Below are 15,495 nucleotides of genomic sequence, written 5' to 3'. Positions count from 1 at the left end.
ATGGGTACTGGAATTAATTTCAAATAATTTAAATTAACATTAAAAATAACATTATTACAATGGCTATTACTACTACTAAAAAGACTTCCACATAGTTCCTCTGATTAAACACACACACAGTCGGATTCGAAATATTTTGATAGTTTTTGAAACATTAACACATATAAAGTAAAACTGTATCATCATGAATGATACAAATTACATATATTGTTCTAAAGATTTAATTTAAGCGTAGGTATTGCATATTCACTTGCTTATTTTTATTATGGAAACAAACAATTATTAAAATATTTAATATTTGCTTCATCTAATATTGTATTATATTATAGAATTCTTCTTGAAGCTTTGAATACCACGCACGGATACCTGTCTACTTATGTTACGACATACAACAATTTTCTTTAAGGAATTTTTATTTCAAATACAACGCAAAAGAAATCGTTCTTTATTGCAGAAACATTATATTAGGGATATTATATAATTTTAGTTGTTTAATTACAATATTTAGGGTTATGTAAATTTAAAATCGTGTTCCACAAAAAAGTCGACTTCAATTACGGAAAAAACAGTTATTTTGAAAACTAAACTATTAAACCGATTTTATTAAAATTCATATGTAGGTAACTACATGTAAGTATAAGCTTTCCGATATTTTTTTAACTTTGGTTTATAACTGACGGACTTATGAGGTAACAAACATACTCATAAAAAAATACAACCGAATTAAGAACATTCTTATTTTAGAAGTAAGGGATTTAATATTATTCCAATAATGTCTATCGGCTATGAATTTCTATCATTTAAATAAAAACAGATAAAGACTTATTTTTTTTAATTTTACAAAAAAAAACTAAAGTTTCTAAATTTAATCTTTAACAAACATATTGTTATTCCTTAATACAATAATTGTAATTTATTTTGAGAAATTATTTATAAATATGTGTTGGTAAGAATTCTTAATAAACTTAAGGTATTCTTACTGTCTAATAATATTATAAACTAAATAAATGAACCGTACACTTAGTAGGTACCATGCATATATATCGGAATATAATCCACAAATATTAATCGTGAACAAAATCAGTGCGAAATATATATATATATATATATATATATATATATATATATATATATATATATATATATATATATATATATATATATATATATATATATATATGAATCAATTGAAATTAATAATAATTGATTGTAAATGTAAATCAAATTCTGCCAACTTCCTGTCTATTGTACTATATTTTGTTTATTAGAATTATGAGGTAACCTTATATCCATCATAAGTCGTAACCTTCACAGAGGATGCTCAAATGAAATTAAACTGCCCGTTGATTGACAAAGGGAGCAGTTGTCCACAATAATTACCTCTCAGAGGAAGCGGGTAAGATGAGCGCGTATGGTGTGGTACAAGAATGTTTACTGTCTCAAATAAAATACAATGCATAATGACTTCGTGGTACGAAACGATGACACTAATAAATTAAATAAATGGAAAAAAAAATCAAAGATACGAGTTACAATGAAGTAACTATGTATTTAAATGTAGAATATAATATGTTATAGTCCAAAGTGTTGTTTCCCCATTTTGATTGAGAAAGCTCGCAAATGTTTTAATATTAATTTCATACATTAAGATCTTTCTCGAGAAATTATATGATAAAGAGAGAGATTGCAGTAAAATTCCTAATCTTTAAAACTTTAGGTAATCACATAGACAGATAACTAGATGACTTTAAATAAAAAAAAATTATGTTAACAAACGTAAAAACCATGTTAACTATAAAAAAATTTCTTAATAGTATATTTGTTTATTTTTATAGTATCGAGCAGCATTCTGATTTCGATGAAGTAATAAAATATGAAGATTCTGTGCGGGCCAAAACTCAAGGGTTTGACTTATCAACAACATAAAAAAGTATTTTAGAGCGGCTATAAAATCCAAATGTCTTTCCTATATAGAGAGTCTTTCGTTTGATTATGTTGGACCACAAGGCTGCCAGCGTAAGACAAACGGATGCCACCATTTGTGACTGATCAATTATGTAACCAAGGCCTGCTTGCGACTGCGTTCTTTCTTTACTGTTTAATGTTCTTTCGTACGTGCGGTGCAAAGGTTAGTTATAATTTACGTCAACTACTCTTAATTATTATATATTCTTGAACCACTAATTTACATATACAATTACACGGATATGGATTAATAGACTATTTTCAGTACTACAAGTAATATAAATTAAAACAAGTATTAATAATTCCAAATTTCTGTAATAAATATTAAATATTAGTCAACTTCTTCCATATATAATAGAATAATTTGAGAGCCAATTTTATAATAGCGAAGTGGTGTTCAACGTCATTGTCCAAACGTCAATGACCCATTCAAAGACGCCTACAAAAGACTTCTCTTAAATTGACTCATGCGAATTAAGCAAATAGAATACATTGTCTGTCTACCTCTTTACGTAGTACAATAAAATATTAGCATTCACACACACTAATGAAGATAGAGATTTTAACTACTCTGTAATTAATATATTTCCTTTATAACATCAATGATAGAACGAATCTTTTGTTAAATTTCGATTTCTCTAAAGAAAAGCGTATAATAAGAATCGATTGAGTAAATAGGTACACGTAATGTTAGTGAGGACAATAATTACTCCGATTTTAAATAAATAATGGAGTGGATCAATCTTTGTCATTACGTCTGTTGTATTCTTCATTAGATTTATTAAGATTTGTTTGAAATCTATTCAAATTTAGAATTCTTATATTATATTTAAAATCTTTTTTGTAGTTGGACATAAGTCTAAAAATTATGATATAAAAAATATATCTAATGCCTAAATATAAAATAGGAAGCATGTTATCAAACAGCTTATATATGTAATAATAGGAATAGAAACTTTTAATATAAATATTTATGTGTTTATGTTTTATATAAATTGTTCATATTTATTTACGTTACATTATTATATATAACATTATGCAATTCAAGGAAACTGTTCAACTTTTAAGCGTAGAATATTACAAATAAGAAGAAAATATATTTCCCGTAAAACTTACTTAAATTGCGAAAAATAATGCAAAAAGCGGTACTCCTGGTATTTGCTTTATTTTCTGGTGAATACGCTGACAGAAAGTTTCCTGTCCAAGTTTCATTATTTCAGAAATATTCGTCGTACCACTTATCGCAGAACATTATCATAAGACAGTCTGTAATAAACTGGTATATTATCGATTTTATTAAAAAAAGAGTATTCTTTTACAAATTGTTATAATAAATACCTGGCCAGTTATATATTGTCGTTTACAATGAGTAATGATTATTAATTAATTTATTCATTAGTACATATGTGTACAAGGCGGACTTAGTGCTATATGCGTTCTCTCCCAGTCAACCTTAGGGAAATGTTAGAATACTTAAATTACCTAATTATTCGGTTATTATACAATATCTCAAGAAGTGATAATAAATAAAAATTAGAGAAGATACGTGTATACTGCAGAATATAATAGATATAACTTTTATGAAACAATTTGTCTTTGGGAATACAGATTTGGGTGCCTTTTCTGAGATTCAATGCAACAAATACAGCGAACATTATCTATCATTCACTTTTATCACAGAACCCGGTGAACTTTATATCACCTACACGCTATTTATTAAAAATAATCATCACCTAAATATAGATTTTTCCAACTTTTAAACCACCCCTATATCACAATGAATAAAACGAAAAAAAAATTGTTCAAATTAGAGAATCCGTTTTTGATTTTTAGCAAGACTAATAAACAGCAATTGATTTTTACTTGTATGTCTATTTAATAAATACGGTAAACTATCATTGTTGAAAATTTGCTATCTTCAATATACTTTCGATATATTCTTAAAGTCCATTCACCGAGATTTTTATTTCTTTTTTTTTCATATTAAAGAGTTTAGGTTATTTTAAATAACTTTAACATTCAATTCCATTATTTACTATCAGAGTTAAGGCTCTACTAATCTATTTGTACTTAAACTCTCATTTCTGATGTTGATATGTCTCTGCATAGGTATGCAGAATCTTGCTGCATTTTTCGTTTGAATGTTTAAAATGCATTTATACTGCGTGTTTTATGTGCAGTATTTTCCAAAAGTATTTAAACTAAAAACGCAGTAGATTTTGCAGGACTGGCGTTTATATCTACTGATTCAAAAATGATGCGAATTAGCATTCATTTTAAGATAGACAACGATATTCAAAATAATTCTTCTTCAAGGAAAAAATAATACACTGATATCGATTTTAAATTTAAATTTCATGTAAATCAAAAAAGACTAGCCTGTAGATACTAACAAATTTTAATAGGTAGTGGTGAAGTGGTGATGGTAGAAGTAGTATTGATATTTTATCATAATGAATAAGCTTTACTCATTGGATCGGTTTATGTCTTAGGGACTGAGGATATATTAAATATTTCATTTGTAAGTCTGTTCATCATTTATTATGTATACTCCATATATATAAGACAAGATGGTATACCTTGACTGTTTTTGGTAGTACTCAGAATGAATAAATTTTAATATTTTAAAAATTATTTTTACAAGATGTAAATACATCAGCTGCAAAGACCTCAATCTAAGGTATAATATAATCACACGAAATAGAGTACGTTCATATATAGAGATTAATATTATAGAAGAATGATAAGTTATTTATTATTAAAAATAAGTTTTCTAAATATAACTAACTATAATTAAAATATGGACCAGCAACGCATCTTGTGTTATACTGATCGCCGATAAATAATTAAATTTTAATATATTTTTAAAATTATTGTAAATGTGATAAGTATTTGCCAGTTATTTGGCGAATGAAACCTTAGGAATTAATGCAGTTAATATGTACTTGCTCGATACACTCCCTGTGTGAGTCAGCGTTAAAGACAGATGGCCAGCGATACTGTTGAACAAATCCCTTTTGCAATAATTAAACGCAGCTGTTATTGCTTTATGTAAATCTCTAACGTAAGTGACAGCATAAAATGAACTATGTTTAAGTAACAACCGGATATTATCTCTATATATCGGATAATTGAAATCTATGGTGACAATTTATTTCTTCTTCCATTTGCTCGGAAATTGTTTTATTGTAAAAAACCTGCTTTTGTGGAAAGCTGGAGTTTATATTATTGAATTTCTACGAAATTACAATAGCAAAATGACAACAGTGGACATTACTAGACAGTTTTAGTTTATTTTAAGCTTATGATAGTTTATGGTAGCTAATTATGTAGGTAAGTAGGTAATTATGAAAACTATTTAGATCACAATAATATAGATTTGACCACTCATCCCTCCACTCTCTAATTCTATCATCAATATATGATTTTACTTGGTTATATACATATAGTACAACAAAAATCAATTTTGTTACCCGTGAATACAAAATACGATGTTGAAAAATATGGAAATGCAAGACAGCAGCAAGCAGAATAAAATTCTAAATATGCATAGAGGAGTGTATCCTTTTTTAGGTCGCCATTTTAAATTTTATCCTCATATTTAAATTTAGCAAGTTCCAAAATTTACTTCAAATCAGCCTGAAATATTTATCTATTAAAATCTTACAAAGAATGAAGTCTTGATTGATTGACTAAATTGAAACTTTTAGATTATACCCAGAATTGTGAAAAGTTATAAAAACTAAATTGACAAATAAAATTATTTGTAGAAATAACCTACAGAAAAGAGTAACGACTAAAAAATAATTTTCGGAAACTCGTTCCCAGAAGATGTGTGGGTTTAATTAGGACACTTAAAAATAGTATTTCGAAATTTTTAAATAATCATCTAATATAGAAACTTTGAATAGGGTGTAAATTACTAGGGTTTCTAACCAAAAAGATACAAATTAACCTTTAGTGCATTTTTGAGTTGAAGATTGTATTTTTTATTTATTATTATTAGGTATATTTATTATTTCATTAACGGCCACTTATTAAAAGGGTAATGAAATTTTGTGGTAGGTACTTCATTTTATCGTATTATGGCAGAGTCGTGTGAACTATAAAAGCGCATTAGGTCATAGGTATGAGAATATGCCTACGACCTGGAAATGTTACTCATGCATGCAGAAATACAATTAAGTAGAAAGATAAGTGGGTATACATATATACTAAAATTGATTTCTTTGATGATCTACATATTATTTATATTAATTAACCAAATATGATACTGTTATACCTACTTTCTATTATACTAATACCAGCTGTATCCTGCGACTTTACTCACGTGAGTTAGTACATAAAGTATCCTAAGTGGTAAGTTAAAATGTAATTTACTCAAATTTCATTCAAATATGTTCCATAGTTTTTGCGTGAAAACAAACATTCATCCATCCCCGAGTAGTCATATTATATGGTATTTTTTATTTCTTATTTCCCAAAATTCTATCAATTAAAAGAAAAATTCTTTAATTTTTTTACAGAAAAAAAAATTGCGTTATATAGGAATTTACGAATTAAAAATTCTAATAGAATAATTAATGATGCTTTAATAAAAAGTTGTGTAAGTTTTAAACCAAACAAATAAAGAAAATTAAATTTTCTTGATGCGAATTAAAATTTATAGTATTTATAATTAAATTATTAATATAGTTAATGCACCTAAAAGACAACATATGTGTAAAACTAGTGCGAAAGTTTTAAATACCTGAGAAAGGTCAGAGTCTTCCCTAAGTTTATCAGCGATGGTAATTTTCCTTTCGGCGGCTATGATGCCTATACACATCACAAATAACAACACTAGCGGTCCACCCATTATTGCAAGATCATGAGAAACATCCAAAAGTGTCACTAAGTTATTCACAACTATTAAACACTCGCGGATTCATCTGTAACTAGAACAACAACGAGCGAAGGTAAGGAATGCGCGCCATCAAATGCCGGCGTCGCGCGGGAGGCACCGCCGTGACGCATAGTCAAAGCACCCTTCCCGCTCTCTCTTGTATTGGACGAACGGACCGGTGAGAACAGAAAAACTGGTCATCCTAGTCCACGGCCCATAAAAAGGTGACCGTTGATAATTTAAAAAACGAGAGTTATGTTATTTTAACAAAACGTAACGTGCTGCTGATAAACAACATGATTAATCATTAATTTTGGCTACCGTATATTTTTATATTATTTATATTTTTAAATATAATGTACAATGATTTCGGATTTATTTTTAATAAAGGTTGCCATATCTATCTACGTGAAAAATTGCAAATTTTTAAATTGTTGTTTCTTTAACGTCCGTGTCATATCTCTAACACGTTAATGATTTTTTTTCTTTTTGAGATGGTTGAATTAGAAATAGGCTGTTTAGAAGTAAATATATAGTTTTAGTGTATATACAAACTACATTTTTTATTTTATTAATAAGTATATTTTTATGCTTAAAATGAGAATATATATAGTTATTTAGTTTTAACATGAAATGTCCCCTTATACAAAGAAATTATTATTAAATGTAGAACAAAATAGGTATATCCAATAATGTAATTCATAACTACTGCTTTTCTATTTGTATTAGATATTTAATTACAATTTACTTATATATTGGATGAAACCTAAATTAAAACCTAATTAAACCTAAAAAGTTTCTGCGAACATAAAATATTAAATGTTAAACTTCATAGGACAATCTATGAATACACTAGTTTTTATGAGCCCTTTTATTTGCATGACGATGGCAATTATGTCGATTAACGATAACAATAAATATCTTATGTCCCTCTTAATCTCAAATACTACGCGAATAACAAATTTAATGACGATTAAGTAATCGTCATTTAACTAAGTTGTTAAGGCGGCAAAAATGAACAATCTTACTTTCACAATTATAATATTCGTAAGGATTTACTCATAAAAACAACTCACTAATACCGCAATTTCGTTTAAATCGGAATTAGCTTGTGAATGTATTTATAGGAATGAATTACCATAGCTGAGTATATACTTGCATAGTCTATCTTCATAGACAGCGTATTTAATCTCCAATCCATTCCAAATCCATTCCGTGGTTTAACAACAGCGCACTACTGAATAACAAAGATCAAACTTTTACGAACAGCAAAGTTAAGTGTACTTAGTTTTTTTTATTCTCTCTATTAAATAATTATGAATGCAGATGAAATTTAGAAACATAGAGTGTAATTATATGGTTAATTAACTATTCCGTAATGGATTTGATGGTATGAAAGTAGATAATTATGTCAATTAACTATGTATTGGATGGGCTGTTTATTGTGTCGGATTTTATCACAATTTTTTCCAGTAACTTCATATGCATGGATTTTAGAAGTAGGTAACCACTTAGGTAAATAGGTAGATGACGTATGAAGATGAATTATTAAGTTTTTAAGTTTCACTAATATTTATGGTACACCTTCAGAAACAACTGTGAAAAACATTAAATTTGGTATAGTAGTTTTTGCGTGATTAAGGAACCAACATACAGGCGGACATAAAAACTAAAACTTATATTTTGGCTTCTATTGCTCTTACTGAGACGCTTCGTATTAATTGTTTTTTAATATTTTCTCTGTACAGACATCGTCTATTTACAATTTTATTATATTAGTTAAGTAACAGAGACATAGGTATTTTTTTTAATGGATGATTATGGAAAGGTTACCCCGCCTGTGCTAACGGTATACGCTGGCGTGGCACCAGTGAAGGATGATAGGTGACAATGAAAAGGCAGGTCAATAGAACACGACAGTTTCCAGGGGGAACCGCGAGGAGGTCGACCTGACAGGGTGTATTGCTAACAATGGGGCTACTAATCCCAATTTTTGACAATCCATTATCCCCCCAGACATAGGTATTAGATTTATATTGTGGATAGCATAAAATAATTAAAAAATCATCTAAAAATGGAACACAAAGGTTTGTTACAAACTGTAAATGAATAGACTCAAGGTATCCGTAACTGGGTAACATGTTTTACGTTATGGCCGTGGTCCGTGATCGCTTTGCGTATAAAAATACGTCGACGTGACATGTTAAGCTTGCTTGTATGCGTTTCTACCTGCTCGTCAACATACTATAGTCGTTGTGGCAGAACGTGACAGGAACTTATTATGGGCCATTGTTCCTTATCACCCTTGAATATTTGGCTCTACACGCGCTTTATATTTTTTTACAATCCCTTTACTGCCTGTGAGACATTTGCACAATTCTACTCGTATTCATAGGTCTAAATTTAGCTTTTATTTATAAATTATATACAGATATAGATACGACAGTCGTGTGTTTTTTTTTTTATTGGATGAAAATGGTATGATAACTGCCTGCGCTAACGGGATACGCTGGCGGGGCACCAGTGAAGGGTGATTGATGAGAATGAAAACAGGCCCGTTAGCCCATAATGATGAATTCACCTGGAATTATTCATGATAGTTTCCAGAGGGAACCGCGAGGAGGTCGACCTGGTTGGGTATATTGCTAGCAATGGGATTTTCAGTCTCCATTACTAACAATCCCTTTCCCTCCAACAGTCGTGTGTTGCAAATAGTTAGAAATTCCGTACAGTAAGTAGCATATGAACAGTATATACATATTGTTAATTTTTATATTGCGAATCATTCTTTGAAGGGTTGTTCCCTTTAAAGAGTTTTCATTTATTTGAACATGTATACTTAATTACATAAAAGCAAGACGAAGAGGCAACTTTTATATATATATATATATATATATATATATATATATATATATATATATATATATATATATATATATATATATATATATATATATATATATATATATATATCATTTCATTCATAAATATGTATTAAACTGGATAAATACTTATATTATTATATCATAATATAATTGGGTATATAATAGAGTTTAAATAAAATCCATTCCGCCATTTATGCAACACTGAATAACCAACTTCCATATTTATATGATTAAATTAATATGAAGTACCTCCTCGTACTTAATCTAGCGAAGATTACAAAGTCAACAAAGTGTAAATTGTGAGCTATTGTTAAACTTTCTTTTATAATTTACCTTGCATAAATACCTCTTCGATCAGGTATTTATGAAATATGAAATTGCTATTTCAAGAACTTAAACGAGAAAGTTGCAAAGCTTGTTAGAATTTTCTTGGAAATATTTTTTTTTAAATACTTTTCTTTTTCCTCTCATTCCAGGAAGTTTAATTATAACAATTTTACTATAACAAAAGTGAGTATATAATAGGCAACCAAATGCTGTATAAAGTTAATGACACCAAATCTCTTGAGTCTTCTTCTTATTGGTCAAACTAATAATACACTAGTAATTATTACTCCATGGCAAACTTATAATAAAAAAAGATAATCGGTGAACTAATCCAAAAATTTAGTATTACTGCTAAATTTTTCTTTAGGTTATAAATATTTTTTATAATAGGTAAAAATCAAATGGCAACCCGCCTGCGCTATCGGTATACGCTGGCAGGGTATCAGTGAGAGGTGATAATGAAAGTGGGTTCTACGTTAGTATAGTTTCCTTAAAGTGGACCTGCATGGAGGTCGACCTGATATATACGACGACCGGGTATATTGCTAACAGTAAAGCTGTTGGACCTTATTACTAACAATCCCTTTCCTCCAATTATAAATAATAGCCTCATTTTTAGTTTCTTGTTATTACCTACCTATAGATACATACATATCTATCTACCACACTCGTGAAAGATAATAGATGAGGTTAAAAGCAGTTAGCTCTTCGTGACGAGTTCCACAAGTATACCTATTAGCCATATCATATTTTTCAGCATTTTCAATGCATTATAAATATCCACTACGCCCTTATGGACGCACGCGCCACACTTGACGCCGATGTTAAGTCGGCCGTCGAATGGGCGACTAAAAGGTAGTCGAGATTACCCAATTGATGGTCGACCACACACTTATTTTAGTAGCAGTCCTAGATCGTGCATCTTGTTTGCCCTATGCTCCCTAATATTTCATTCTAGTCTAAATAAAATAAAATACGCCCATCATAACAGTCTAATTAAATGCAACTCTAACCTAAAAAAAACTGTAATCATAATAAATTGTCATACAGAGACTTATAGTGTCTATCTACTAATTAAAACGAACTAAAACTGCATCTATCAAATGTTACATTACAGTATGATTATTTCGTTTTATTTCGCTTTCATATACCTATTTAAGTGAGCATAAGATGGAGTGGCTTATTAGAATTTCAGTCAAGTCTTCTACAGTAACGTGGCTTATTCTAACTCCTCAGAGAACAACTTTACAAGATAGCTAAAAGCTCAAGTCCGTAACTTTGTTTAAATTTAAAGAGATTCCACAGAATATTTAACTAGTAACCACCTAATGTAAATTAATATATTTACCTAATATCTGCATAAAAGTACAAGTATGGTTCGCATCCCGTCTACTTAACCCATTAGTTTCCACCAATATTTTGTATCAGAATCTAATCAAAAATATTAATGACATTAGGTAACGCCTATTCTAGGCAGATTTTGATAATTATTTTTAATATTGCTTGTGATCTCATATTGGATTTTATCATATTTAAAAGAGACGTTTTTGTTTGTTTAATTAAAAAATATCCTGAAGCAAGTGCAGCTGATATATTAAATCCTAAAAAATTCGTTGTTTTTGAAAATTACTAAGAAATCCAAGATTATCCATCTTCTCTTTCTTATGATATAAAGATAATAAAATAGTGAAACAGACATAACACGACAAAATATATTATAGGATATCACAAGGATAATCGGTAGATGAAAGTGTGTGATAGTGAAATCATTATAATAATGATGTGGTATTTAGTAGCAATAATAATAAATAATAATAATAAGTTTATTTCAAAATAAATGTTACAAACATTTTTAAATATAGGTGAAACCCTGCTTCCTAAATTAGTAAATCCTGTACTTTAAGATAAGCAGTGCTCTTCCCTATGACAAAAAATATATATAAAAAAAGAAACAGTAAAACTCAAGGTAATAATAAATAATATTTTAATTTGTCCAAATAATATTTTATAAGTGAATCTTGATTATCTAATTTGTAAGTGTATGAAATGGATGAGTTATTGTAAATTGGCATATGACTGCCAATTTAACCTAAGATACTACTAATAATAAATCTTCAGTTTCATCATACGTCTTACTTAATAGCCAATCACTAACAATTCTTTTGCATATATGTTTAGTTTTTTTAATTCCTTATTTTCCTTTTTATATAAATATGATCCCGAAAATAATAAACACTTACAAATAAATGTTGTGTGAAATTTATTATAACTTTTTAAAGCTAGAACATCATTAACTTTTCTTTTATACTCAGAAATATTTACATCAAACTGATATATAGAATGTTGTTTACTTATAGTAAAATACATCCATAGTCATAAATATATATATCTGATCAAAAGTTTAGTATATTATTGAAATTTTTAACTAAATCTCTTATAATTTTAAATGTCTTTAACAAAGCTAATGAATAAAAGACGGCCGTCACTCGAAAATCTCGCCTCATTAGATTTAATAATCGTATCACGACAAAAGGCGAGTAAGTCGAGTGTTAATTCTATGTTCACCGCAAGACCACAAACAGGTTTAGTCGACATATAACTACAGTTTCTCGGATAACAGTTCAATCTATAACTATATATAAAAAAAAATTTCCGGACTGATCTATTAATACACTTAAGCTTACGAAAAGTTTTTCAGTTTTTTTAAGACGACACACTGCATCGAAAGGTAGATACTGCACAAAATCAGATTAAAAAATAGAAACATTTAGAATTTGTTTTTACTTTTTAGAATTAATAACATCACAGATTCAATAAAGTTTTAAAAGTGCTTAAAAGAAAAATATAAGCCTTTAGGCAAGAAGGCTTGATATAGGTATGAATTTTCAATTTTCCTTCTCTTGCATGGTGTCTTTGTGTATAGTGCTGTATTTCTGTATTACATTTGTCTTCTATGAACACGCTTTCACATTATTAAGGATTATTACTGAATAGTAAAGTAATGGTAATGACGACTGGCGGCTTTACTACTAGCAAGATACCCTATCAGATCGAACTCCACGCGGCTCTTCCTGGAAACTATCATGGTTAATTCTTGAATTAGTCACGATAGATATTTTAAAAATGGAAGTGAATTATGGGATTATAAAACTCCGTATCCACACAAGTTTGTGTGGATACGGAGTTAAATGTGTGAATATTTATTATTCAACTAGTATAAAATATATTATTTATAAGAAACAGCTTAAAATGTTGACAGTCAAATAAATGTTTGTAACAACATTGTAAATTTATCTCTATCAGATTAATATAATAGGCACCTACAACTGTGCACAAGACTGGAGAAATAGTTTAAGGATTAATTTGTTCGGACCATCCCAATAATTAATTCAAAGACTTCAATACGAAGTTCTCTTGATTGCAAATGGATCGGCTTTAACAGAAGGTACATCCATTAGTCACGCAATTATACCGAGGTTATGCGCGAATAATTTATAAACTCGTGCTGTCATAACGTTCTCGTAACATGTGATATGAAATGCTATCTATTATCTTTATTCATAGGAGAGGTAACTGGGAGAGATGGGGAATAGAAACAGCAATCATAAGTTCATTACGGTACTCTTAACTCGAAGATAATTTTCAAAGCAGGTCAGAATGTACCGTCTAACAAATGTAGCAAGTATTTAAAATGCAATTAGTTGGACGAATTGATATTAGATGAGTGGCAAAATATGTAAATTTTTTTTAGTTCGATATCATCTATAGACTTATCTCTACAGCAACTATAGTTACTAAAGTTTAATACTTTGTTACGACTGATTAATAAGGCACATTTATTTTATATTCTAATTCTATTTAATTCTATTCCTTGTCTTGTTCTATAAATATTTCAACAATATAAATCAGTAATCCAACTATTCAAAAAAAAAATGGAAATAATATAAATACCTCAAAGGTTACATACAGAGTTATAAAAGACATTTTGATAGACAGGCTGTCAGGTCTATCAACTCGCAGTCTAAACCATTGGGGTTAGGAACTTGAAATTTTGCTTTTATAATGTGGGTGGATGCCCACGCAAAAAACGATACTAAAATCGGATTTCACAAAATCCGCACGAGGACGGGAAATAATGGGTTCACTAAGGGGTTCACGTATGTGAATCCGCTGTAAGTGGCTAGACACATATTTGAAACTACTTAATTTATAAAGTTACCCTAAATTTGATAAATAAACAGATCTTGAAAAGAAATCTTTCTAATCTTTCCGACTGATGACTCCTACTTGTGTAAATAAAATTTCGTTTAAATGTTTAGGTATTATTTAATCACATGTAGTGGCTGACTGGATTTTAATTTAATTTTATATTCAAATAAAGACAATATTTCGTATTTTAAAGGTATTTTATTCTATTTACACGCCCCATTATTTAGAAATAAAAATAAGTATAGGTAACTAATTACAGAGTTATTTTACTAGCTGTTTGAAATGGAAATAAAAGTTAATAGAGTGTTATAATTCAAGTATATAAAGTTGTCTATTATGTAGTAAAATTTTGTATTATTTACAAAATTTTACTATTTAATATTGCTTTGTCATGGTATTTAATAAGTTTCTAAGAAAATCTTAACATTGCTCAATAAGGGTCGGTAAAATGTTTCTCATATATCCTACTGCAATATATTGGTGTTCGTAATAGCCAGTAAAAGATTCAGTCTGGGATGTATTTTAATTCTATAACTCACCCATATAAATATATAGGATTCGTAGGACCTCATTTGCAAATCGAGAATCGACAATTTATCTACTTTTACATGGAAGTATGTATTATTTTTACAATCGTTAACTCAGAAACAATTTAGACACCTAACCAAACCTACACCATCGTGCCGAATTCTAGGTGTCTTTATCACAATGAGCTAATTGACCTGCCCTTTCATTCTCACCTACCATCCCTCAATGGTGCCCCGCCAGCGTATACCGTTAGCGCAGACGGGATTACCATCCCATTATCATCCATTAAAAAAACCTAAACGTACATGATTATATTCATCAAAAAAATAAATCAATAGAAATAAAAATATTGAGACCAATACCTTATCGTTTGCAAGAATAATGATCAAAAAAGATTCAAAAGTAGCGTCAAAATTCTTTGATCACTGATATATGCCATACGGAAGAATTTATGAAATAAGTCTGATATAAAGAGAAAACCATTTATTTTATTATTATATGATAAAAAGAAGACATGTTGGTGTTGTAAAGTGACAGATCCTAATTACTAATGTAGTTGTGCGATTGTTGCACTGAGGTAGCTAAAGGTCACTAGTTCGAATGGATATGTGGACTGTATATATGGATTGAATGAGTGAATCTAGATGATCCTCGTCCAAATTAGTGAGTAATAGAAGCTCCACCAACCTTAAGGCT

The 15,495-nt window shown here is 29.1% G+C and overlaps 1 protein-coding gene across 1 annotated transcript in view; it reads right to left on the bottom strand.

Annotated features, from left to right (window-relative positions):
- The window catches only part of LOC113515614 (fasciclin-1), a 66,903-nt gene extending 59,959 nt beyond the window's left edge, over window positions 1–6,944 (bottom strand). Inside the window, exon 1 of the mRNA XM_052893297.1 lies at window positions 6,716–6,944. Coding sequence (XP_052749257.1) covers window positions 6,716–6,823 — 108 coding nt within the window. The 5' untranslated portion in view covers window positions 6,824–6,944. The remainder of the gene's footprint in view (window positions 1–6,715) is intronic.
- Between the last annotated feature and the right edge of the window lie 8,551 nt (window positions 6,945–15,495).

The sequence above is a fragment of the Galleria mellonella genome, unplaced genomic scaffold (genome assembly GCF_026898425.1).
Source record: "Galleria mellonella isolate WM207_F2 unplaced genomic scaffold, CSIRO_AGI_GalMel_v1 utg173, whole genome shotgun sequence".
NCBI classification, from domain to species: Eukaryota; Metazoa; Arthropoda; class Insecta; order Lepidoptera; family Pyralidae; genus Galleria; species Galleria mellonella.
The sequence above is the reverse complement of the archived record's forward strand: the minus strand, read 5'-3'. Positions and strand labels throughout refer to the sequence as shown.